At 45.0% G+C, this 22013-nt stretch overlaps 1 protein-coding gene across 1 annotated transcript in view; it reads right to left on the reverse strand.

The window, feature by feature from the left end:
• Positions 1 to 22013, reverse strand: part of T265_06301 (hypothetical protein) — a gene marked incomplete at both ends in the record, with an annotated part of 54479 nt that overhangs the window by 8085 nt on the left and 24381 nt on the right. The window contains 7 exons of the mRNA XM_009171528.1: positions 146 to 913; positions 3187 to 3922; positions 4274 to 4725; positions 13022 to 13776; positions 17716 to 18811; positions 19305 to 19705; positions 21314 to 21676. Coding sequence (XP_009169792.1) covers positions 146 to 913; positions 3187 to 3922; positions 4274 to 4725; positions 13022 to 13776; positions 17716 to 18811; positions 19305 to 19705; positions 21314 to 21676 — 4571 coding nt within the window. The remainder of the gene's footprint in view (positions 1 to 145; positions 914 to 3186; positions 3923 to 4273; positions 4726 to 13021; positions 13777 to 17715; positions 18812 to 19304; positions 19706 to 21313; positions 21677 to 22013) is intronic.

Raw genomic sequence — 22013 nt, forward strand, 5'->3', positions numbered from 1 at the left:
CAGTTCTCACGGTTAAACTGACCAATGGTACCTTGGTTCGACTAAGCCACAGCTGTTTGTATGAACAGAAGGCCCGTATGAGCAGCGATAAGATTTTTTTCATAATTAGAAAAGAGCACTACATTGACGTGGTCAATACACGTACCTGCATAGCCATCGTACGCACGGCGGCAGAAATGTGATCTCGAGCGTTTGCAGAATACGGCACAGCACTGCTGAGGAGCTGAGCAGCCATTGCTATCGAATTTGTGTGACCGCGAGAGGCGAGGGGGGCCTGTGAAAACCCATACCATGGGGGCCAACTGGGATGTATCACGCCAGGAGGAGGGTCAGAAGACATGTAAACATCTGAGTTAACGTATCCAAATAGTAGTGCGTGTTCAGGACACAGTGAAGGTTCGCTGAAGTGCACTGGGTGATAGACACAGGTCTGATCGGCTGGTTTTGCGTTGGGTTTTGGATCTTGAGGCGCAACGCCAGAGCCCGATTTGTTAAGGACCGATAACAATGTAGGCGCTAACCAATTGACCGCTTCTCTTGGACTCACATACGACGACCAGTGCGTTACTAGATACAGACATGCAGACGGACCAACATGGAGAGCAGTGGAAGCGGACCAAGCCAACATCTCCCTCCGCCGCCAATGGACGGTGCGACTAACTGTTCGCAGGATCACAAGAAGGGCTAGATAAAAGGCTGCAGAAATCAGATTGGTACGGTCCCGTGTGAAGGAGCCTCCGCCGAAATGGGTCGTTGGAGTAGGAAGCATAACGCTTGAAGCTGAACTGGACGATCCCAACTGACAAACGCCACTGCCAAAACCAGGCAAAAGACTGGACTTGAAGAGGTGAACGGGATCATAGTTTGACGTACTAGAAACGGCTGGATCAAGACCCACAGCATCTGCAAAAATCTGAATAAAGGAGAAAGCTCTACTAAATAAGCGTTCCTGGAAAATTCAAAGCGTCTTTCCTAAGGTAGGCGAAAAAGTATACTCACCAGAGTGTTGATTTGAAAAGCAAGTGCTCCAAAAATGCGATGAACGACTATCGTCTGAGAAAAGCTTCTTCAGTTTGGTGAGTTAGTGTCTATCTTATTCTTGGGGATATTATTTAGCTGTAGTTTAAGAACAATACTGAAGGACCAACCTAAATCCAGATCTTTCGGCGGTTTGCCGAGTGGATAAACGAACAGAGGTCTCAAAAAGAGCCTTCAGGTATGAAACGCATTTCGCTAGTTATCTGGAGGACAGTGCAGTAAGAAAGTGCTGAATGAGCACAACTACTGGTTCGCCCAACTTGATTTTAACGCCACCAAAACGCATGGCACACAAGGGACGTACTGATGATCCGAGAGTAACGGATGAACGCAAACAGTGAACCCACCGACATAAATGCTACATGATAATTAATCCTATGCGATGAGTGGTAAACAATGGTCCTCGTCGTAACCACCATCTATGAAACCCAACGACTCACTGGACAGACCCACCCGGTAATCCATTAACTGGTTTGTATGGATAAAAGCGCTACGGAGAGTGACGTACTACAGCCATTCCACACAACTGAATTTCAAGCAATGAAATTTGATTAGACTTCCTCGCGGGCTTCGCTATTCACCAAACGCAACACGACGAGGTGCACGCAAACACCCGGCAAGAGTTACTCGAATATGAGCATGCGATTGAGTGTGGGCGGTGATCATCATCTGACAAATTCTGATACTGGTAGTTATGTGATCTAAGACGATGCCAGTTTGGTCAGGTGTGCAATAGCACACATGGGATATATAATAAATCAATAAAATAAGAGCTAACGACGCCCCGAAATAAATATCACTATAGTAAGATAAGTAAAGAGATAAGTGCCAAAACGGATAGACCATACCAGAAAAAGGACCAGCAACACGTGCTATTAAGGGTAATTTAGTCTAGGCGTCATCTGACAATCGCTTCTGGAAACAGTTGGAAATGGTGTTGATGAACATGTGGGGAACTCATGGTTAGCAATTCCATCAGGTGAGCAACCAAAACGTTGACGTTAGAATATTCACGTTGTTCGCCCTGAGCACGGAGAACACACGCATTCACACAAGGTATTTAAATCCGTAGCCATCTAGTTTAGGCTTGTAGTGACCGGAAAGTTTCGTCACCTAGGGTGACAAAGCGAATCGGAAAATCACCGCGTGCTTACTTTGTTCCACCAAGATGAAACAATTTCGAAAATCACATGACATCAGGTTTCGAAAGGTGGACCGAGAAACGCAAAAAGACTGCGCAGAAACAAGAACTCCATCTGGTTCGGCTTCCATGAAACAGACGGGGTAATGTGATCGATCATCGAGGATGTCAGAGTGTAAAAAACAGGTGTTCTTTTCATAAAGGAAACCACTCAAAAGGTTGTTGAACATCATAAACGAGATATTCAGTCTCCCAAGAAAACCGCATTGATAAGCAAACGAGTGTATTCGTCGAAGCAGGCGTTCCTATTGTTCGAACTCGATCAGTCATAACAATGCACTTGATTGCATTAAACTTCAGTGCGGAATTTAAATGAGCGCATCTAGTCACACTCAGATGCAAATCCCTCAAGTAATTAGTGATGCTTGAAACGATCTACATATCTAATGACGCTAGTTAACGTATACATGAGGGCGGCCCTATGTACGTCACATAACTGTCACTCTATGGCCATTTGTCTACACTGCTGAAAAATAAACGACATACTGAGCTAAATATACGGGTCAGTGCTAAGACGAGTGATAGGCTTATTTGAACACACCCGGGTTTCTAGGAATGAGAAACGATGCGATTTTTGTGTCATGAGAAGAACCACAGAAATATAACCACTCAGGAGCTATACACGGTAGTGCTTCTAACAACTACAGTTACAAGGCACATGTTGGAGATAGCAGGAGGAGCAACGGAAAACGAAGTGGTGCAGAAAAGTATTGCAATTGAATGCGTTCCACCATACATACGGCCTGTAAAACGGGCGACAGCAAGTCAAGAACATACCGTTTATTGATCGTGTATCGATTCAGCCGCAGCTCTGAGTGTTGTAGGAATACTGATAGCTACATGGATCAACATGCTGGTGATATGATTTGCTGACAGTCGGAGTACAAAACAATACAAACGGGAAATTTGCGTTAAAAACAAATGAAACCTTATGTGTCTAAACTAACCTGTTGTGAAATGGTCAACAGACTGACCGCTGAATGAATGTGTCGATCACAAATCTGGACAGTTTGATCTAGCCGTTGAACGTGCGACTTGGACAAACGGATAAGTGAGATAGCCAGCTGCGTCTGTTGTCGTTCTAGCATTTCTAGACAGCGACGCAGATTACCGTTCTGCTGATAAACCACCATTGGGACTTGCTCGGGGTTATGTGTAGCGGTGGGTTGCGTTCGCGTGAAACACATTGGTGAGGTGATGGGATTCGGAACCACTGGTGGGATGGGAGCACATGAGGAAGAATTCAAGTAGCAAGAGTCAGAAAGACGAAGACAGGCTTGGACAGCATTGGCAAATGCAGAGGGGAGAGGAGGGTAGTGGGGTTGAGGCAGAGGACAACGATCAAAGTCGGCTGGACCGTGTACAGCTCGTGGAGTGTTTGGATGGTGAGAATGAAATCCCGTTGTGGACGAATGGTCGGACTGTGAAACTGAATTGGGGTTGGTGTACGCTGGCGGTTCATTAATGACTGACTGACCTGGAGTGCCTGTGGCTAGGGATGACAGATCACCGGTGGAATCGAACGTATGTGGGTTGCTGTCCCAGTGTGGTTGTGGAAACGGAGTCCTGGCTCTTGACTGATGATCTAAAACGTGACTTGTCGACTCAGTCACAAAATTTCCGCGGTTGACGGCAGTCGATGGCAAGCCAAGGTTGTCGGAAACAGACTCAAGCGCGGAAAACCTGAAACAATATGGATCAGATGATCAGCTATCAAAAAGATAGCAGCAACTGCTGCTGACGCAACCATTCTACATAGATTGATTGGAACATTGAGTTCCGCCGTAAATTATTAGAAAAATCGATTCGGGTTTGGATGATCGAATGTGACATGGGAACACATGTTTAAACTTCAGATGGCGGTCACAAACTGGGTAAATGATTGTTGCAAGATGTCAATGAATCTTTTGCAACATCGATAAACAAGTAGCATATGATGTAACAGACCGTCACGAGAGCATAGTTTGATATGAACAGGGGACCAGCGACTGATAACGCGAAAAAAAAACGAAGGGACGGAGGAAGGATACTTACCGCATGGCACGAGTGACCACTGCATACAACAAATCCTCCATTCGTACGGATGGTGCAGTGTTGCCAAAACCGGCCCAGCAATTGTTGACCAGGGTAAGCTGGTTTTGTTTCTGCGCCTCTAATATGTAGTCTAGTACGAAATGAGCAACGGCATGAACCGGGTACGAGTCCGGATGGATCACGGGACCGAGCGCAGACCACCAACACCAGTTGGGAACAGACCAAGAAACAATAGGCGAACCTGGTGAATTGTCCATCCTGGCCAGTTGGCGCGGTAGAGTAGGTGGACCCAGAAGATACGACAGTGCTTCACAGACTGCTAGCAATGTAGTGGTGTCTTTGGGCATGGTATTGAGCAAGGCCAGCAATCTGCTTTCTTGACCTTGACAAGCTAGTAGACGATTGACAGATCCGGACAGACGCCTTTGTTGCAACAGGGCGAGTAGGCTTACCTGTGAATAAGAATTGTTTTCGAACCATTTCGTGACGGAATAATACAAGACAGAAAAAATGTGGTGCTTGTGTTAAACTGAGTACACAGAATGTAACCTAATCGAGGACACATGGCCGCCCTTTTAAATAAACGTTGAAATTTCAGCCACATTCCGCAAGCGCGGCACGGAGTTCGCCTGATGTACTTTGCATGAAGCACTTCACACACTTTGGTCGATCAATGAAGCAAACCGATTGCCGCATGCATCTGCGTGGTTCGCTACGGATTTATTTGACAGTATACCACATGAGCTACGCAGCGTTAGCCAATAACGAGGCTAAAAACCACATTTACAGCCCACAGCGGTTCACATGGTGGCTCGCTTCGTCCGAAAGTTCGTTAGAGAACTTCTTCGTCCGCCCGTTCTACCTCTTCCCGCTAGGTTGAGTCATCCATGCAAGATGCGTGCCGTTTGCACACGTGAATAGATGCAACAGAACACCTGTAAAACAGTCTACATTAAAACATGTGGAACGGAAGTGCGGTAGCTGCTGTCACGAAAGTCCTCATTATCACTGAACCTGAGGCTAGAGGTGTTGAAAAACATAGGATAGACAGCATAGTCTCTATATACAGTACATCATTTTGAAGATCTGATGAAAAGTGCAAGTTGGCGCAATGATGGTTAACGGACATTCATGATATCAAGGCCGTGGAGCATGGTTGCTGGCATCACGTGATGACACGAAAGTGGAACATGATGACCATATCGTAAAAAGAGTGATTGATTAAATTTTGTGTTAATCTGGGCGGGTGAAATACAGTAGACGTTGCCAACGGTAACAGTCTAACAAATTCCAGTGCGAAAGAAAGCTAAGGATTACAACTATGTTCGCTAGAGACAGGGAAATTAGAGCAATGGTTTTGGTTAGGGAGTGCAGATAGCCGATGTATCTACGAACTACCTGAACTTGAAACCAAACCGATTCTACGGTTGGGTATTCCTGCCACCAATTTTGTGGTATGGATATTAGAAAAGGCCTAGTTCAAAGATAACAATATTCTCACTGAATGTCTCTGTGATCACCAAAACAAGGATGTTAGCTAGGACAGTTGTTAGCACATTTGTTCTGGCTGTTACTCTATCGTTTTGGTTGATATATGATCTACCGGCGTCTCTTCAGTATCCGAAAACATACTAAATAACAGTGGATTGAAGATGCCTTATTGATTCCCACAACTATTTCCATATTTAAATGCAATCAGATTGTCTTCAGTGTTGCGTTTGAAGGGATAAAATCGAAACGCTGGGATCTCAGGCACAAGGACCTAGGACTTCATATAGTTCGTCCAAATTAAGTGATCAAGAAGCCTGTTGACAAACAGGCAAGCAGTGAAACTTTACAAACTATCTGAACGACCATTGCCCAGATATATTAGCCAACTCATTGAAACAGTGCTCTATGGTAGTATCTTTCAAGTGTGCTTCAGAGCAAGAAATTTGACCTCACATCGGATTAACAAAGAATACCCAAAACGAACATGTCGAGGATGAATAGGAGAAGATCTATGGAAAAACCCACCAGGGTACAAGTTTGGGCAGTAGCTTGATAGAGGTTCTTTACTCGGACCAACAACTGTACACAAAAAGATTTAAACCATTTGTCTTTGTCACAGTTTCGCGTGCAACGCACCAACTTGCATTCAACTGAGTGAACGATCTAGAATCACACATAAGGACTTGGATTCACGGATTACACAGATCCCACGGATAAAAACGTAGGCTATCTATGAGCTTATTTTGGTACAGAGGTTGGAATAGAGACCTTAGGATAAGGAGCATAACTAAACAAAACAGGTGATATCTACAGCTCCGCTGATGTGAGTTCTGAGAACTGTTGACAGTTCAACCTATCCCTCTGATTTGATTGTTAGCATCCGGTCAATACACGGTATCGCGGAAAATGGGAAACGATCACCTAACCGATGACGATACGTGTGTTATTTAAGGTAAACGGCTGTAAGAAATAGCAGTGCAGCGGTGGCCAGTGATCGACGTTCAGCAAATATTGCAGAGTAGATATCTGAAAAAGGTCAGATGTGGTCTGAATTGCTAGTTGTGCTGATTGATCGCCGCAGTTAAGCAGCCAACAGACTACTGAAGTTAATGAGATAAAATATCGACCTAACTGACCGGTTGTTGGTCACGAGGCAGCCATAGAACACTAAAGCACTTTTCCAATATTAGCAAAATGATTATCAATGATTATAACCAACGGAATGCCGGAACACAAATAACGCAACCAAGTTTTCCTGGTGATTGTCATAATGTTCCACACCCCTGAGGTTGAGTAGAATGAAATATAAGGGGAAATTCGACTACTGTTGCAAGCACCCATAAAGATAGGGTCGATTTAAATCAATCGAAAAGCAACCGTTAACACATAACAGGTTTTAGGGCTCCGATTAATCATGGTCGAAACTTGAGATGTCTAACTCAGTATAATTCGGCAATTGAAGAAACATAATGGAGGCTTAATGGGATGAAACCAGACGTCAGTCGGTAGATCAATAGGATAAAAAGCGCGCAGCACTTACGTCCCGTCGCTCAACAGGGTGCCCTCATACTTGACCAGTGTTATTTTCCAGAAACTAACAAATGACCAGTGGCGATGACGAGTGCGCTTACTTAAACCCTTAATTTGCATATGAAGGAGCCTCCACTGAGGTATGGCGTCATGGGTGATTTAAAGCGAAGTAAAAGGCAGGATGCATCGCCACATCGATTCTCATGGCAGAGTCGATTATACAAGGCGTGCTAATCAACGGATTGGAAAGTGATCCATTACAAAAGTTTTTCATCAAAGCACACGAAATGGATGTCCTGGCAGTTTAATCGGGCGAGGAGTGGAGGACCTACCCATACCCAGCAAGTTGGTTCAGTCCATTCGGATTCATGGGAATCAGTTGCGTGTCAAGAGAGAGTGAGTGAACTAGGAGACGGTCCAATGACTGAGGCTGAGAGCTATGGATTAGGCGGTTCCAATTCAACCTTGGTTTATCGATTGCTCCTATGTTTGGGCAACCTAACAGTATCTTAGTTATTATGCCTCCTTCCGGTTGCATGGTAGCTACGTACCGAAAGGGAGCCACGACGGAAAGATTTTCATTGCAACTGGAAGAAGTCTGGAACCGATTGAGAAGTCGTCATTCAAGAAAGATTGGGTAAGCAAACGGTAGATGTATGGTTGGACAACAGACCTAAATCGATAATAGTAAGAGATTTTGCCTATTCGCTCGCTCTCTGCCTTAAAATTTATCCAATCCACACTAACTGTATGTCCTGACAAGTGGGCCAATCGATTGACACAAGCAGGACAGATACTGGGTCGTCATTCGAGGCGCTGGACAAGCCAATCACACCGCTCAAGCGCGAACACAATGAGTAGCCTGTTCGGACGTGATAATTCAGGTGCGTCTTGCGCGCAGTGGTGGAGTAGTGGTTACACGCATGCAAATCCCGGTAGCGTTGACGTGCTCAATCAACACTCGAGTCCACTGCTTTCCCGTTTGGTAGAAACTCAGCAGAATGAGTGCACCAGGATAGGGGGACTTTTCGGATGTGTGATGTGGATCTGTCATCACTGTTAGACTTTGAATGGTGTGAACGCCTAAATGGTCACCAGCATAGATGCCACGAAAACAGAGTAATCGGTGATCTGTTGGTCATCAAAAACGGATTCTTGGTGAATAAAAAGCGGTTCTCCTGGGTGTGTTCAGTATGATAGGTAGACTGGTACACGGATGCTGAACATTATCTAAATCCCTGAATGTTCATGTGGGTAAATGTCGCGTAATTTTCTTGACTCTATTCTGCCTATGATAAGGATCTGTCTTTCTTCTTACTCTTCATTATTGGCGTTTGTCAGTGACTCCACCTGAATCGCTCACTTCCCTACTTCTCATGAAGAATAATAAGTAGCCAACAATCCCAAGACTGCTAGGCTTAACGCTGACATATTCAAAAAGGTCAGCAAGTAAAATTAGCTCTACTCATATTTCTCCATGATAGCCAACTTCCGGTGGTTATCTCAGTGGACGTCAGGATTCCTTTTTCTCTCCAAAAGTGCCCGTCATCCTCATTCGACCAAAAAAACCCACGACCTCGGAATCTTCCGAAATAGTTGTATCCATTTCTATTCCCAAAAGCTATTTTACCTTTCACAGCCTAGATTCGTCCAAGGCCAGGGTACTGTTCGCATGTCTGGCGTGACGCTTCTCCATCTCGACTTGACCTATTGGACTGAGATCTCTCCACTGACTGACGGCCAACAGTCTCTTGCACACCATCGATACCCAGTCTTTCCGATTTTTCCACCACTACTCTTACCATTAGTGTTTTGTAAAGCTGCCAGTGCTGCTCCATTTCCTGTTATTTTTATCGTTTCATTGGTCTTTGCGAAAGCAGTCGTTGCTTGTAAATGGCTACTCCTGCTATTGGACTCCTTGTTCTTTTCCAGGACAGCCAAACTATTGGAATTCTACATTTAAAGGTCTTCTTTCTTTGGAAGAATTGCTAATAAAAACCAAACGCTTTATTTGGTTGCATCCTTGCTTCAAATTTTCGTCCTCAGAAGCAGTCTTATGAGGTTTCAAATCCTTGTGTAACAAAAAACTACTGCCACTTGTGAAGACACTAGGTTCAGAGAGTGGGGAAAAACCCAGTCAAAGGATGTTAGGGCTCAGCAGGGGATCTTCCAGCACCTGAGCTATCTCATCCTTCCAGACGGCGAAGCGCCACAACAAATACAGACCCTGAAGTGAGGATATGGCATCCGTCAGAAATGTTTAGACGGCGCTGTGCGAACAGTGTGACTACTCGGCCTTTACTTGGATACGCCAATGAGAAGTAGCACCTCCGAACTAACGATCATCAGATTGTACTGACGAATAATGAAAGTACATTGCAGTGAAAAACTACCTACTGGTAGTCATAAAACGTTGTTAAGTTATTATGTGTTCCCTTGTCGATTTGGCGGCACAGATTATGACGGTGTGCCGAAATTTCGAACTGTCTAGGTCGTCAGCCACCGCTGTCCTTCTCAGAATGAAGATCTTGCAGTGCAGGGCCACGAAATTAAGAGTAAGGATAGAGACTGAACTTCTAGGTCTTTATGTTTCGTGAGGAACCAAAAAATGGAACTAAAATTGAGTAAAGATTGACTCTGACCTAGTTACGGATCGCTGACAATGGGTAGCAGTCAATCGGGGGAGCCATGGGTTCTACTCACATTCCTGAAGAACGCCACAAAATGACTTGGGTAAAGGATGGCAGACTGTCACCAAAGTTCATGAAAAAGATGCTTTTTTGAACAACATCCGAACATGGCGATCCAATGAAGTTGGGTGACAAAACTGGTAAACAGAATAAGATGTAGAATTTGCTGGTGATCCACCGTCTATGCGAATTCGGTATGCACCTTTCCCAAGAAGAAGTGAGCAAACGGCGCAAAAGATGGATACGCGCCATCATTCTCTAAACAAAAAAGTGCTGCTTACAGAATGATGCGGCAAATTAGCAAACAAACAAGTCACTTAGGCTACAATGAGCTCGGAGGAATCGAGAGCATTCAGGGCACCTAACATACAACAGAACAGCTTACTACTACTGTCTGAATCGGACCAGTTAACATCTTTACAAGTACCACCAAATGCACCAATTTCAGGCCAAAGAACAGCATCAAACACAAAAAGTGTAGTGTACCAACGATATAACGACTGACTCGTAACAACAGCAAATGTGTTGTGGACAAGCGTGAGGTGATCCAAAGCACAACTGTGGATGCTGTGTACACACCGTGGTATCAGCGGCAGTCGCGGTAATATTAACAACAAGGGGGAGAGAATGAGAACAACACCTGTTTTTGTTGACATACCATATGCCGAAAAGTAAACAGCAATATACCGATTGTCCGTAGCATTACTATCACGTTATCTGGGCTCGACAAACAAGACAGACGAAGGGATGATCTACAACAGATGTCCTGTTGAGGGCAAACTTAACATTACAAACAGACCTATTAGGTATGCAGATACAATATGGCAGACACCGCGTGGGGTAATGTCAACACTGCAGTCGTCCAACCTCCTCGTGCGAAGACCGCATAAGTTTAACAAATAGCATGCCTCTGATGGGGCGTCTAACTAGACTCACTGCGGTAGCACCAACGCAAAAAGTCAATTGTTAGATGGTAGCGAACACGCCTAACACTGAGACGAACAGTGGGAAAAGCATGCGGACAAATAACATTAATAAGCCACGTTACTACCTTGGCTATGTATTCCATCCATGAGGACAAAACCAAAGGGCCTATTTGGAATACAAAAGCACCCGACCAAGAAAGCCGGCGAAAATTCTTCTAATTTAGATAGTCATGCGCACATGTGACTTGATGATACACCTATTCTAGAATCTTATAAGCCCGCAAATGACTAAATGACTTGACTATTCACGTACTAAAATACGCCGATTCAGAAGATGGTTCCACCTAAAGTTAGGATGATACCTATCTTCAAGCTTCGCGCACAATTTAAATAATATTCGCTTCCCATTAGGATACTTAGATCCTAACGAGATATCTTAAAAAAACATAAGTTTCAGCTTCATTATACAGAGTAGGCCAAAATGTAGAGTCACCAGCAACGCGAATCTTATGGGTCGCAACTGGATGTCGAACCATTAACTTTGTGGGTTGGACACTGAACTCCGCTGGGATGATCATTTGTTCACAACAAAACGGTCTTGTACTCAGCAGCACAATGTATCATTTACAATGGAGTTGATCGATTCGACCAATTCTTTGCAGTCATCCGCTCCTGGACATTTTTCGTTCAACTGCAAGATCATTTCAGGAACGTTTTTTACCCCCGCTATCTTCTCATACGGTGCATGCAGCCACATCAAAATGCTGCGACACACAGTTGAAAAACCTTAAACTAGAACTCAGGTGCTTCCCGACCCTTCAGCACAGTTGGCTTTTGATCTACTTGAACAACCTGCTACTGAGATAAGTGAGTTATACAAAAAGATCGATGCTTGTGACCTGCGCACGATGGTTAGGTGAGATGTAATGCATGGATCATGGCTTGAGTTGCAGATCTGAGAAAGGTCAGAAACCACTACCCTTGGAAAAGAAGCCCCAAGAGTGTAAGTAGCACAGGAGAAATGCAACACTCTATCACCCGCTTAACGCGACCAGACAAACCGGAATAGGAAAGGTGATGTAGCTTAGTAGGTAGGTGCCGACATTCCATTTGGGGAGAAGACATTTTGATGGATCGCAAATCCGTAAATGGAGCGCCACATCATGACTGAGTTCCAGAAGTGAGTTGATGACAATCTAATGATATCCTTAGGTGTGTACATCTCGGATTTCGGTCCAGAATTTCAACCCATTGACATCCAGTCATCTTTATATTTCTACAGACACTTTAGGTGTGCTGTCAAGCCATCCCAAGAGTATTATCGAGACCAGGACAACTTAATATGAACAGACATGATGCAATGGAAGAAAACAGGTAGGGGTCTTGAAACGATATTAATACTCCTGAAATGTTAGCCAGTGTGGGTGCAGAAAACTAGACACGAAGAACAAAATTCATATAATGTGACTTAGCCACCACTTGTTCGGTTGCTTGTGCTTGTGTATTGCGACCAAACATGCCACACACACGCAGTGAATGAATAAGGGACAATACGAAAAGACTGCGTTCCTGTAGTGTTTGTGATCCACAATATTTATGCAACAACATATGACGGCAATTACAGTCTGTGTATTCAGTCTGTTTGGAGCCGACGACAAATAAGTCGGAAATTTGTGAGTGGTCTGAGGTGAAACGGTGAGATTTTCATCACCCAAACACACTTGTTTGTGTTGCGTCAAACGGCCATCATGTTCGGAAAATAACGCGGTGGAAAATCCGTTAGTCTATTGACGCATAGCTACTGGTGAGTGAGATGCTGGGGACAAGGAAGTGTCCTCTACGAAATCTGAACTTGCATAGAATAAGGTGATAAAACCTAGGTAAGTCAAGATACAATCACCTAACCGAGTAAACAGAGCTTATCGGTATTTTAGACAGACACAAATGAAAAGTTTATAAACTAGAAACTCTAAGAAACAAGCAGTGAAGGGTGGTAAAACAAGCAATTTAGTTGTAAGGGTGGCTTGAAATATAAAAGACACATCAAGTGCCAAACGAGAGTAGTGGCAAATGGTGGGCCTGAAAGTATTTTCAGGATGGACACGGCTTACCTTAATCGAAAGGCATAAGTAGAACGAAGCAGACTCCAGCTGGACCCAGGGCCGAGTATTTGCTGCGGTGCAGTGATTGATTTCGACAGCCATTGCGGCTGCGTCTAGTAGGCATTCGATTAAACAAAGCACTGGTCTCCCGGGTAGGCCGATCCATCCAGACTCTGTGTGACTTAAACAAGCGGTTGAACTGGTTCCAGAAAGTAATACAAAATAGTCTGCTTGATTGTCACTGTTGGGAGAACCACAAGGGGATGTGGAAGTTCGAGATGGATGGGAAGAAGACGTGCGTCCTGAGAGTTTGGGTGAGGTCAAAGACCGTCCTGGTGGATACATGGGTCCGGACCCGTAAGATGAGTGCGGATTGATGGGTGGCGATCGAAATGAGTGGGGATGACCAGGGTGCTTGGATGAGAAATGATTGAAAGGAGTGTTTGGGCTGGCATTTGAGTGACAAATGGGCTGATGCACGAACGACTGGGAGTGGGCGCCATACGGCGGGGGAGGTTGAACCTTATACATGGAGGGTGGTAAAGAAGAACAGGAATTGTGCCCAGACCAGTTAAACTGATTAGAGCAACCTGATGGCCCTGGTGTGAGATTCATGCCTGGCGACATGACATGTCTTCTAGACACTGGCCTACCGGTAAGTGAGCTGGATATCGGTGGTGAAACGGAAGATGGTCTCGGAGAGGGAAGACGACCAGAAGGATATTTTGGGTGCGCTGACATTGGTGATGGAGACAAAGCTTTAACTGTAACAAAAAGGGAAGAGAAGCAAGTATGACCCTAAAGAAAATAGCGCTCGAACAGCACAGTATCGATGGAACAAACAAATATGTGATATGATGAAAGACAACGTTTGATCTAACCAAAAAAGGCGTAGCATAGCTAGGTAAGCCGGGTAAGCCATTAGCGAATGCCGACTTCAGAATCGGACCTAGACACGATGCGGTCTTATAAGTAACCTCACGGAAGCTTGCGGAACTTACACCGAATTATAGCATTCATCACAAAGTATAAATATATTACCCAAGATAAAGTCCGAACGCACAATAAGAAGATACCTACTGCTGCGTTTCACACTTGTGAAGTGAGAAATGATATTGCAAGATAAGGTAAGATCAAACCCAAACCTCACGCTTGCAGACCAGTCAATCGACGTAGTAGACGACTTTGTTTGCCTGGGCAGTTGTATAAGTTCCAGTGGACAAGCTGGAGATGAGATTACTTCTCGAATTGGGAAGACCAGGGGAGTTATTGCAACCGTGACGTCAGTCTGCCTATCAAGGCCAGTGAACACGCGATCCATACTGCCCTAAGAATGAAAAAAGTCGCCTCAATGTGCAAAGCACGTATGAAAGCTGCCAGGGTTCAGCTATCGGCGCCTCCGAAGCACGGGGCGAGTCTGGTGGGAACATAGGATTAGAATGCTTGGGGAGGTCGAATGGTTCAGCTATCGGCGCCTCCGAAGCACGGGGCGAGTCTGGTGGGAACATAGGATTAGCAATGCTGAGGTAGGTCGAATGGTTTTAGGAGAAAGGAACTCTCCCATGGTTGATGAGTTATCCACGCTTCATGGGTTAAGCTGGTTAGGACATGTACTTCGCATTCCAGAAGAGCACCTGCCTCGTGCAACTCTGTTCGCACAACCCTGTGCTGAGCGGAAGCGACCGGGATGTGGACCTGGCAACGAAGTAGGAAAATACTAACCAGTAAACTGAGTCCGGCCGACAGCTGTCGCCTCCCTGGATGAGGATCCGGGGTTCAACTCACCATATGACTCAATCACGTGATCAGTGGTGAGCCCACATCAAAGTTATCGCTTCTGATGCACGACTAAATTACCCCTGTTCTCCCATTTTCCAGTGACTATAACAGCAGCAGCAGATGCAACCAATGCACCTCTGGTACATGGTTTGTAGTTAACCGGGTGAACTGAACTGACCGAGTTGGGATGCCGGCCTCTCGCTAACTAAATTACAAGGATACGTCCTTCTGGTCTGTCATGCGATGGCGTAAACATCACGGATTAAGCTGCAGAAGCCTACGGTTCAGGTAACCTGACTCAGATACAATTTTCAATCATTTCCTCATTATTCCGGTTTGATTGGTAGTGTATCTGACTACACACAACCTCTCTATTTCACAAATCTATTCCCTAGACAATTCCACATTTGAGATTCAGCGTAAGTTCAGCATATTCCGCTTTTTTTTAATGTCGAGCGGCAGTGATCTGTCACTTCCCTCAAGTTCGAACAGATATTTCAATCCGACGCCACTTCGGAGGTTTACATTTTCGGCAACCTCAACGTTCACGGTAAGGGTATCTCATTATAAACGAGAAATTCAGCTAGGTTCCAGGTGAGTCTCTCGCAAAACCAAATTTGTTTGAAAATGCGTGCATTTCACCAATTTTGTGCATTTTGTTTTCAAGTAGAACATAAGGTTGGCGGAATCTGGGGATTTGCGCCTACCTGATGAGCCCCCAAGAGGGCGAAACCGGTGGTGGGCTGTCGAGGAATTTTCAGCAACCTTATGATCAGTGTATTACGTCTATACATGTATCGCGACATCTCGAATATCGTAGCGACTGAAACATGAGGCGGCCTGGTGCAGCACATTCAGTTGGATGGAAACATTACAAACGAGAGATTCAGCTGGGTTTCAGGTGAGTCTCTCGCAAAACCAAATTTGTTTACAAATAAGTGTATTCCGCTAAGGGTATCTCTAGTACTCTTTCTATGCATGTATTGCAGACTGTAGGACTAAGTTATTTTCTATTACAAGCTCTCTAATCGAGTTAAATCACTTTCAAACCTGAGTTCCTAATAGTGATGAATGCTGTCCCAATCAAAACTTTGGTATCCTGAGAAACTCCCAGATTATGCTGTAACTACCTCTGTCAATTATCGCTCCCAGCTACATTTCCCACAAGTTTTTCCCTTTTGATTTCTCTCCCTGAACCAACTCTCCCCTTTTCTAATGTGTTTTGACAGCATTAGTCCAATGGTTTAGGTGGAATATTCAAGCGACATTGTAGGCGACTCCCTCTTGATGTTACTAATATGGATTCAGATAAGACCGCTCCACGGCTGGCGCACCGGCTTAATGACGCCTGTTTTGTCCTCCTCTGTGATATTTATCCAAAAAGAATGTGGTCGCCCTTCGCATCGCCCGCAAAGTGGGCTTTTTCTCGAACTCCTAGCGTATAGGTTGTATCCGGATTGAAGATTCCCGAATAGTTACTCTATGCAGACAAGGAAAAACGGTGTTACTTGCAGATCCGGAAAGCAGTGATAGAGTTCGTAAGCACTCCGCCCCAGCCGTAGTACTTGTGATTTACAAGCCCCCAATTCACCAAAATGGAGAGCGATGATATTGTATTCAGAGTAGGACTACTCCTACCAGCGCATCCCTCTGATTCAATTCAACGCAGCCTGCCCCACATGAATGTGCTGCATCAGGAGGCTACGTGTTTCATTTGGTACGATATTCGAGATATCGCAATACATTGTCATCTAGACGTAACACACTACACATGAGGCTGCTGAAAACACTTGGACAGACCGCAACCAGTTTAGCCTTTCTTGGGATCCATCCGGTCGGTGCAATCCTCGAAGCATCACGAGAGATTCAGTTGAGTATCCTGTCAAAATCAAATTCGTGTGCAAATGAATATTCATAGAAATATGTCTCATTTGGATTCAAGTAAAGCTGATGGAAATTTGGGGACTGCGTCTATCTGATGAGCACTACGAAGGGCAAAACCGGTCGTGGGCTACCGAAGAGATTTTAGCAACTTGATGAGCAATGTTTCGGTTAAACAAAATATCATTCTTCTCCCTGATCCCGGTAAACGAAGCTGAAGTAAATACCGAACGATTCACAGTTGGTGACCGACTGACTGGCACGCCACGCCATGACCGATAGGATTTTCAGTAGAGCAATGGAGCTTATCATAGTCAATACCCCGATAAAAAGCCATAGCACATACAGCTGTGGCTAATAGCACTACAACACACCGCCATTCGCATATTGAAATTCCGCAGGTAAAACAAGTCGTTAATTTATGCTTGAAACCAATGGCGAGTCATGTGACCATAGACATGAGAGAAACAGTTCCCTAACAAAAATTCTGACCCGCACTACAGAACTCATCAGCAATTCAAAGAAAGGGTAGGCAACCATACACCGCGGTACCCCCAGACCAGTAAGTAAGAATGTATTCGAATGAGGGCATCGGTGGTTGCCACACTACGTTCGTACGACATGGACCTATTGAATTAGAAACCTGATTTGGTCACCATCTGCGGCGTTGTGGGATGCTTTAGTATTGAAATGCACATTCAAAGTCGCGTGCCTGCATAAACCAGAAGGTTTATGGTTTAAGGGTAAGGAGAAAATAATTCAAGTTACCATGATGAGCGGATCTACTATTAATTAATTTTAAATGTAGTTGCATTACCTCAAAAGGTGTGGTTGAGCATGCAGCGGTGAACTGAATTGAACTGCATGGTGTTTCACAGTGTAACACATGCTGACAATAATGAGCCAGCAGCTGTTTCCCTCAGGTAAGCACGCTAATCCTATGAGATATATTGTATAATTATGCCGGTTGGCTCAAGTTGTTCAGAGTTCGTAGATGCGCTCGGATGACAGTAGATTAGGGAAGAAGAGATCAGAATACCTACCAGGAGGCGCAAACCGATTTGGTCCGTGCAATGAGCCTGGACCACAGGACCGCAAGCCGGAACTGTTTGCAGTAAATGTTGGACGCCGCGGCATCGGATCGGTTACTAAATGGTGCGGTGGTGGAGTATAGTAGGGCGGTGGGTAAGGGTGAACCAACTGTTGTGGTTGTTGTAAGTTTCGTGTGGTACCGGTACTGGAGGCGTGGGAAACTGAGAATTTGAAAGAACGTAGCAGACGCTGGCTAATAAATACTGCCAAACGAATGGCTTGTGCGATGTAGCCATTCGAACGGAGGGCTGCAACACGGAGACATAGAAGAGGAAATGGCTCTCCTAGCGGTACGTTCAGATCACAATAAGGGCAATGACAATCACGCGGAGTGGCGGAGGGTGAGCTGTTTGAGAGGGGCCGACCGGAGGTTGAGTTTCTTCTGGGGGTGCCAACAGAAGGGCGGCGAAACGTTTCAGAGGAACTATCATCTAAATCAATTGAACTGTTGCTCGTATTCTCATAGCTATCGTAGTCGCTGAACGCAGCTCCTGTCTTTCCCTTGATACGCTTATTAAGATCAAGGCCAAGTAGATGGCGTAACCAGTCATCGTCCCAAGACATAAAGCTGACTTCTAAGGGAAGCTGAAATACGGACACGCGTCGGCTGGAACGATTGTTAGATTGCTGTGAATGGCCGCCAAGTGAAGACTGCACCGGCTGGGATGCGCCATCCTCCTCTATTTCACTGGAATCACGTAACTGAGGAAAAAAGTGGTCGGGAACCGCATAAGCTTCATCACGAGGACAACGGTGAGCTCGACTCCATGAGAGAAATCTATTTCGCCAATTACGGCGAGCTTCTGGACTGCAATCTGGATTGAGCACCACACAGGTCCAGAGCACGCAAACTTCATCCCACAGGCGCGTTGTTGAGCCAGGCAGCTGAATGGAACTTGGCACTGTCGAAGTGGAATTGGCAGAGGGCTCTGAGGGCATAGTTGGACTTGACAACTGATGGGCAGAGGCAGATCTAGCCAGACCAGGAGTATGGATTCGTGTGGACAACTCTACGATCCCACGATGGCTGCGTCGCGCCTTTAGCAACTGGAAGACATAAATAATCAAAATTTCTATGAAACTAAGTGGTCAAAGTTTACGATGGGAGCTGAGTAAATCCAAAGAAACAAGCGTAACTGCAATGTGGACAATTATCTAGCAAAACGATTACAAAAGATAGTTCAAAGAAGAATGGTTACCTTGCCAGCTATTACGAGACGGCTAAACAATATATATAATGGACAGTCCCGTCCAATGGTGTTTAAAAATTATACAGAAAAAATAGCGTGTATCTCAACTAAATGCATTATGAAAGTCTAAAAGCAAGCAAAAGCCAGAATGATAGCTTTGATCCAGGAAGACCACGCCTCGTTTCTTGCCGTGCTTGAAAACGGATAAATAATGGTTTGTATCGCATCGACATTGGAGAACTATGCACATTGTTTGCTGAAAATTTTTTACCAGAAGACAAATAAGCGCTGGTTGTATGGCAAACTGGATGAGCAATAACCAACTACATAGTCACATCAGAAGAGCTTACTGGCAACTTCGGACATCGCAGCAACTCTTCGGTGATTAAGCTCAACAGCCTTGGTCCATTGGAGTCTCGCTTCGCCAGAAGTTCACGCACCTTGGCAAACATTGCTGTAATTTGCGATCCAGCACCACCATGTGAAGCGCTACAACTATGGGTCGAATCTGGACCGCTGATCGAACCGAGAATAGAATTAGGTTGAACTGAAAACCACTCCGCGCCAGTTTCGGTGGACGACAGAACGAAGTTGTTAACACTGTGTGAGGTCGCATCGAGGCTAGAGAAAGGACAGGGACTGTGATTCCCATTCGCTTGTTGAGTTGGGCTAAACAGATTCTGGCTGAACAGAAAACGACGGTAGCGCAGCAGCCAGTGCAACCCGACTTCGTTGATTGGGGGATGATCAACTTGGAAAGCGACAAACAAAAAAGGGTGAATTAAACTTTATGCAGCGAACACTCACAGAAAGGACACAGCAACAGAATAAATTTGGACCAGTCAGTTCATCACAGCTATTAGGAACAATTAATCTTCTACCCGGATCTCGTACAGCTAATTTAAGACACTATAGATCCGCTAATATACTTGCCACCCAAACGAATCCGGTCGTAGTTTGCGCATTTAGCCTGATGAATCCTGACAACATGAAGCGAAAGAAAACAGCACAAACCAGGGGTTACAGCTCTTGTTGCTTCACTGTCCCCTTCTCGGCGAAAATGGATTAACAGGAAGTGATAAAACTGCGTTTTGGAACGATCATTACTTACGACCACACTTATAAAAAAATTGGCGTAAGCTCCTTGTGGACGACTTGTGTTCTCAATAACACAACTCAATCAAACATAAGACAACCAGAAGACGGGTTCCGGTCACACAACTTCCACTCTATATGCAACAGCACTATGGTGCCTCGGGTCCAGTTGCACTCCTTCTTAATGTTGGGATTCAAATGAGTAAGGCTAAATTGGAGATTATTCTGCATCACATTTATCCGAAAGATCTCTTTGCTTTGTCAGTAGATTTGACATTATAGATTGACGGAAATCGCAACATTAGTCCTGGTTTACAGTGTTTGGTTGAAAGCCGATATTTGGTTGCCTTTTCAGAGCTGAATATCGTCCACTTGGGGGAGAAATCTCAGACAGCTCTTCTTGATGAGAAACGTCTACTTAAGCAGCAACAGGGAGAAGCGGATTCTGACCCCAGATCGTGCAGCCGTATCAGCCTCCAGTAACGTTCATTAGAGTGCGCAAGCGATTTCTTGCAGACGGTTTCAAATGCTGCGAGCATGACCTGTTTGACATTTTTTCAGTCTTCATCCAAACCAACAGTATTGGCATCGTCATTGAATTTTGGGATCTTTTGAATAAACTCAGTTGGATATTGTTGGGCTATAGTGATGCTTTGCAGGCGACGAACTGAATGGCACTACGAGTCCCACTATCACTAGCGAAGAGACAAGAACAATTCAAAAATCAGGAATACATTTTTCAACTTGAATTCCATTCTGTACATAGGACTAAGGGAACGACACCTTGGATTTGTTCAGTTTCTTGCAGTGCAAACTTCTGGTAATCTGGTGATACCACGACACGAAGTAGGATTAATTTCCAGTAGGGTGCACACACTGCTTCGCTGTTCGCTACTGCTTTATTGGGTACTATCTGACTCAATCGCCCTGTGAAGTCTCTTAAGTAAGGATGATATTGCCCTGTTGAAAACCGCTGGTCTGAACTATTGCCAAGTGCCATAACTGAGCATATCAAATAAGCGAAGGATTTCGGGTTTGTCTGCATGCTTGAAACGCTGACACAAAAATGACTAATGTCAACGGTTGCAGCGGCTGTTTTCAAATAAAATGTCGTCAAGGTGAGGAAACCAAAATTTTTGCAAACTGTGTTGCGAAAACAGAGAAAACATCAAAAATGACGTAAACCATTCAGAAACGTTTATCACGTCAAGACTGATGGCTGCATTATATCCTAAGCCTCATCAACCAACAACCAAGAACCCACTAGATGAGTTGACCTCAGACGTGTTCGGCTCGCGGTTCGTTGAGGTTACAGAAGCATATTGTTCCGAAGAGTCGGATTCTGAGACGTGGTTGCCTGCAACAACTCCGCCGGAACCATTGGGGCCGACCACTCCAGGTGCGTTGCCGGCCATGACGAGCGGCGTAGAACGCCCGCCACTGGAGCGCGTGTTAGCAGAAACCGAGTTCGCAAAGCTGTTGATCGAAGAAAGTCCGGAAGAGGGGGCCCCACCAGCATTGACAAGGTTGGCCAATTCAGTACGAAGTTGCTCACGTACGCCAGCCTCATCCAAATACCAGGCAGCCACATCTTCAACACTGGCGCCAGCGGTTGGGTCTGGTGCGCCTGTAGGAATATAAGCAAGTTCGGATAACCATAACTCAAGATGGACAAAACATGATCTAAAGAGATGGTGTTTAAAGCTCTAAAACTAGGGAGATAGTAAAAGGATCGAAAGGACTCGCGTCTCACACAACTGAACGTACAACGGGGGTGCCTGAACGGCAGTGTACAAAACAGGATACTGAAGCGATCTACCGCGGAGAGTAGAATGCGATAATTATTTGGATGAAGGATACTGGGAAGTTTGCTAACTAATAATACTAATAGTAATAATAATTCGTTGGAAACTACGGTGATGATGGCGAGATTATCGCTTTATAACTCCTGGCGGGAGAAACCC

The sequence above is a fragment of the Opisthorchis viverrini genome (genome assembly GCF_000715545.1).
Source record: "Opisthorchis viverrini unplaced genomic scaffold opera_v5_127, whole genome shotgun sequence".
NCBI classification, from domain to species: Eukaryota; Metazoa; Platyhelminthes; class Trematoda; order Opisthorchiida; family Opisthorchiidae; genus Opisthorchis; species Opisthorchis viverrini.